At 36.7% G+C, this 5,682-nt stretch overlaps 1 protein-coding gene across 7 annotated transcripts; it reads left to right on the top strand.

Annotated features, from left to right (window-relative positions):
• Positions 1 to 482: 482 nt before the first annotated feature.
• On the top strand, positions 483 to 4,821 carry LOC6585772 (RNA-binding E3 ubiquitin-protein ligase MEX3C). Of its 7 annotated transcripts, none has more exons than XM_044007074.1 (4): positions 483 to 765; positions 944 to 980; positions 2,254 to 2,420; positions 2,805 to 4,821. In XM_044007074.1, exons 1-4 carry the CDS (start codon positions 729 to 731, stop codon positions 4,436 to 4,438), a joined length of 1,875 nt encoding a protein of 624 aa, XP_043863009.1. In that variant the 5' UTR covers positions 483 to 728; the 3' UTR covers positions 4,439 to 4,821. The 7 variants fall into 7 exon arrangements, with proteins under 7 accessions (XP_043863009.1, XP_043863006.1, XP_043863005.1 ...); XM_044007072.1 differs by having other exon boundaries at positions 763 to 781; XM_044007073.1 differs by lacking the exons at positions 483 to 765; positions 944 to 980 and adding exons at positions 1,054 to 1,268; positions 1,319 to 1,399.
• Positions 4,822 to 5,682: the final 861 nt, after the last annotated feature.

The raw sequence follows: 5,682 nt of genomic DNA, 5'->3' as shown, positions 1-5,682 counted from the left end.
CCAATTTGTAGAGAACGTATTTAAAGTACTAGAGACTTGTGTTTTGGAATGTACACACATTTTAGCCATGCTCTAAAATTTCATTAAGTTTGTCCGTCTACAAAAAAAAATATTCAAATAATAAATTCTCATAATTTTGCCCACATTGCAGCGCAGCCTCTGCTTACTGCGCAGATAGCAGAGTGTGGACGCATGTGTATGTATGTGTGCATAAAAGAAGTGCAGAATGATTAGAATATCAGCTTAGACGGTTCAGGGTATCTCCTAGCGTGCAGTCACGACTGGAGCCTTCTTACTTGTTACTGCTTGTATATGTGTTGCACGCGCTGATGTACGCTTTGCCAACTGAGCAAGTCTGCGCTGCAACATGTTGGACCATGTTGTAGCTGTGTACAGTGTATGTACACATAGGAGAGAGCAGTCTGCTGTGTGCTCTGTACATTTTTCATTCTGTTAACAGTTTCTGTATCTTTGACGGTCTTTACATGTTCAAATTACATATATGTTAATTTGTGGAGCCGGCAAAAATTTACTTTGTAGCCGGCAAAAAAAAATAGCAGATTAAATTATATTTGATAAAAGCGTTAAAAAAAGACCCGAACCTTAAAATTTCAGTTTGGTTTGTTGTTAATTAAAAACAATAAAATTTGCTCATTTATAAATAGTGCTGTCTAACTTGTTTGTGAATTTTATATCCCATTCGAGGCGTGGCTGAGATCCTACTGTATATGTATGCAGATACGATGCATGTGCATGTGTGTACGAGTCAGTATTGATATGTGTGCGTGCTATCATACAGTTCCCAACCCTTAAGATAGAGAAATTCATTTTACTGCATTCGATATTTTCCGGATGAGAATCGAAACTAAAACGAATGTTTCTGTAAAAAGATTACTTAGGTGTTATTTTCTAATTTTGTAAATTATGTACACATACATTTTAGTAAGGATGCGAGCGCTAGAGCTGAGAGCGGTTATAGGGTGAGTGACACGCAGGCCTAATGTTAGTTAGGGGTTGTTCCGTCCAAAAGAGAACGTAAGTTTGTACGGCTCGAACATATTCGTAACTACATATACATTTGTATGTACATATGTGTATATATTTTAATAAGAATATCTATATGTGCGTTGCGTGAGCAACGCGGCTTAAACAGTAAAACGGCTGAACTCCTAATAGTGAATAGTTAAATCATTTTTGGGTGTTTTTCATAGGATTAAGTGTGATTAAATTACAATTAAATTCGAAATACATGTACAACTTAGATGCAGATATATACATATATATATATATATATATATATATATATATATATATATATATATATGTGTGTGTGTGTGTATGCACGAATGACATGCCTATACCCATACAAAGTAAAACACCGACACAGAATAGTATGCGTGTATGTATACCAAATGCAATTCAGTATTTCTGTCTATTGCAGAAAAGGGAATTCAACTTCTGCGGAAACAATGCCTAATCATTGATAAATTCCATTCATCACTCGCGACAAATATACAAGTTAATGCACATCTAAAGTATTAACATATATACATAAAATGCATAAATTACATCATGAATGCACGAGTGCTGGCGTTTATTTACCGTTGCTTATAAAATTCCCGTTTCGTGCAGATAAAATCATAATAATTCAGAAAGAAACATTTAAATATCAAATATAATGAGATATTTTAATCGCATATCGTATCAGAGACAAATTGATATACCGAAGTGAGTTCATCAATGATGGCTATAGCCTAGTCGACCCGACATCTAATATAAATATTAATAATAAACTTCATCGGCAATATCATCGAGTGAGCGGGAAGTTGTGATTTGGGACTGTAATAGTTAATTTTCCTCGTCGTTAACGGTGCCGCAGGCGGTCTTAATTTATACATTATTCGCACACAAAGATAGTACCTTTACATCTCCAGTTACTAATAATTGTTCGCTAATAATGTCTGCTAATGCTTCTGCGGCCATACAAATTACACCTCAAATACTTAATGATATTAACATGACAGACTCAATTCACAAACTCAATCAGACTCACGCACGCAATCAAATGATTGAGCAGCAAAAGGTGCACACGATTCCATTGCCTGAAGACCCGCGAACATTGCAGTTGGCATTGGAGCTCTCCTTGGTGGGCCTCAATGAGAGTAATCAAAATAATAGTTATGCTCAGCCAATACTCGCACAGAGTGATTATGATATCGGCGACATTAATGTGGTGTCTGGCGCATTCAACAGGACCGATGTTGGGCCCATGAACAATCTACCGCTACCACCGACGACTGCATCTGGGCTTTTAATGCCCTCCGTTGGCCTGGAAGAAAGATCAAAGAAGTCACAAAATATGACCGAATGTGTTCCAGTTCCCAGTTCCGAACATGTTGCTGAAATCGTGGGACGCCAAGGTAAGGAACCGGCATACATATTGCCCACTATATTAATTAAACTTGTCTTCCTGGGACTAACTGCATTGACTGACTGACTGGATTAATTCAGTATGTTCCTAAAATGTACATTATCATTAATTCATTATTTTCCTAAAATTTCATCATAGTTTATGATGAAACAGGAATTGATCCGCTTTGGCGTCGAAGGCTCAGAAAAAGCTTCAAAGATGTTAGAAATATAGTCTGATTCTTGGTTACAAAATTGAATCATATTCTATGGGTTAAACTAATGGTTTATGCAAATTAGATTATGGTTAATATAGATAAACAAATAAATTTAAGCAATTATATAAAGCCTAATACACACTGCTATAATGATTTTTTTTTTAAATTATTTTTTAGGGTGCAAGATAAAAGCTTTAAGAGCAAAAACAAATACCTACATCAAGACTCCAGTGCGTGGAGAGGAGCCAGTATTCGTTGTAACAGGACGCAAAGAAGATGTAAACAAGGCCAAACGCGAAATACTTTCAGCTGCTGATCACTTCAGCTTAATTCGAGCCTCACGGAAACCATCAATAGACGGATCGAACAGCGGGATAAGTGGAAGTGGCAAATCGGGTTCATTGGCTGTGGGCATTGTTGCTAGGGCGCAGTCTGGGCCGCCCTGCTTGCCCGGCCAAATCACAATTCAGGTGCGTGTACCTTACAGAGTCGTGGGCCTAGTTGTTGGGCCGAAAGGTGCCACCATTAAGCACATACAACAAGAAACACAAACATACATTGTCACCCCGTCTCGTGAAAAAGAACCCATATTCGAGGTAACTGGACTACCCGAAAATGTGGAGACCGCACGCAAACAAATCGAGGCTCATATAGCCCTACGTACGGGCAATAGCGCTCATGGCAGTGAAAGTGGTACGGAAACCTTAGAGTCACACGAATACGCTACTCTGCACACGATTAATACGCTCAGCCAGATACTAAATGACGATCTTAACTCAGATATCTTGTCATCAATCTATACAAGCGATATTGCACCCAGCATTAATTACGTAGACAACTCTCATAGTGTCATTGATAATATTTCAAGTTCGAGCACTGCCAATTCTATCATGCCAGTGCATAATTTAACGAAATGTTTTCAAACTTCTGATATAGTAGATCTCACACCTAATGTAACTTCAACAACAACAACGGACAGAAACTTAACACTGACACTATCGAGCACTGTAATTGACCATAACGCGCAGGCCTCAAAATCCAATTCATTATTCCGCAATACAAATACCAATATCAATGCTAGTCTAAATGCAAATGCCAATGTCATTGCCAATAGCGCCAACACCAATACCAGTGCAAATGCCAGTGCCAATACCAACACCAACAGTAATAATACCAAATCGTTGTCATTCTGTCCACCCACGTCCGCCTCTGCAAATATTTCATCTGGCTCTTGTCAATCAATCTCAACTAACATATTAACGCGTTCATGCTCATCTGCCTCCTCGACTGCATCAACTAAAAGCACAAACAACAGCGCCAATAGTACTAACAGCGTTAATACTCCTCCAGAGCTGTTGAATATATGGAAAAAATTGAATGATGCAATTGACGTTGATGAGGGCATTGGAGACTCTCCCAGCATTTGGAATCTTCCATCAACCACAACAACTACAGCGGCATCCCATTGCTCGCCCACGGCCTCAATTAGTCCAACGGACTCGCTGCTAGGGGAGCACAGCCTAAACATTAGTCAGAAAATTTCAGGCAACAGCACCAATAAGGAACCATGCACCGAAAACGGTTCTTCATTATTGCAACATCATAATCAGCGGAACGTATTGAAGAATAGTTCAGATAAATTACATCGTGAATGTTTTGTATGCAATGAGAGAGAAGTGACGACCGCTCTAGTTCCCTGTGGTCACAATATGTTTTGTATGGACTGTGCCAATCAAATTTGTGTCTCAATAGAATCCATTTGTCCCGTATGTCACTCAATTGTTTACCATGCCATGCGTATTTTAGCATAAATGATTTCGAGAGAGCTGTATGTAATATTTAGTATTATTTCAACAATAATCAAAACTACGTCAAAATCTAAAATAAAGAACACCTTTCTAATTTGAGGGCTGCGCAAAGGTAAATAAGCACCTGTTCATCTAATAGATTATAAAGGTCATGGGAGGCTACATCGATTTCATTAATAGCTTTTACTTATATAATTTGTAAGTGAAATGGAGATGCAACAGAAAATATTATGTATTTTAAAAAGAAAGACTTTCAATGAATTCACTTTTATTTCGGGATCATAATTTAAAGAAAATTAGAGGATTCCTATCAAATCCGATATCGCACTAGTATTGGAACGCATTTAAAAATTCCGTATTAAAGTTATGAAACCATATATATATATATATATATATATATATATATATATATATATATATATATATATATATATATATATAAGAGTTTCCTAACTTATATATAGAAATGTTAATATATATATATGGAATATATACATTAAACAAGTAAGAACGTTGCAGTCAGGCGTTACCAACTGCAGAGTACTCATTCACATCCCATCAGCAATTTAATAGCTAAAATTACTAGTAACTCAACCCTCCAAATTTGATTTGATTCTAGCTCTTAAACTCTAGGAGATTTAAACTTTTGCGGTTTGCCACGGCCCTTGCGGGCGGAGATATATCCACCATAGCTCTTTAGAGCTATGCGTATATATACAAAATATGCCCAAAATATAGCAGAATTTGAAAAATCACTATATCTTCAGGTCCGATTTGCCACGCCCCTAGTAAGCGTAGATACATATATCCACTATAGCTTGTTGATCTTGGGTGGTCGACGCGGATCTACATTCCAAATGTCAGCTTTCTAGTTTTTCAGCTAATATGATTTCTGGTATATCGGAAAATGCTTTTTTTAAATAAATAAATGTGCTCCAAATTTAAAGTCTCTAGCTTAAATAGCGCCGAAATAAACTGCGTTCATACGGACAGACGGACAGCCAGCAAGACGGACATTGCACAAAACCAATATACACATTTCACTTTCGTAAACGAGTATAAAAATAAATACCAATACAAAAACAAATAGAAATAGATATATGACATATATAACCATTTTTAACACTTTCAGATATGTGAAATAGTATGTAAGATCAATTTAAAAAATCCAATATTTTTAGATTTTCAAAATTAGTAAACTATGTCGTATATTGGTTTTGAAAGGCAAAATACAAATGTAGCTTTTA

Source organism: Drosophila mojavensis, unplaced genomic scaffold, assembly GCF_018153725.1.
Source record: "Drosophila mojavensis isolate 15081-1352.22 unplaced genomic scaffold, ASM1815372v1 contig_151, whole genome shotgun sequence".
NCBI classification, from domain to species: domain Eukaryota; kingdom Metazoa; phylum Arthropoda; class Insecta; order Diptera; family Drosophilidae; genus Drosophila; species Drosophila mojavensis.
The sequence above is the reverse complement of the archived record's forward strand: the minus strand, read 5'-3'. Positions and strand labels throughout refer to the sequence as shown.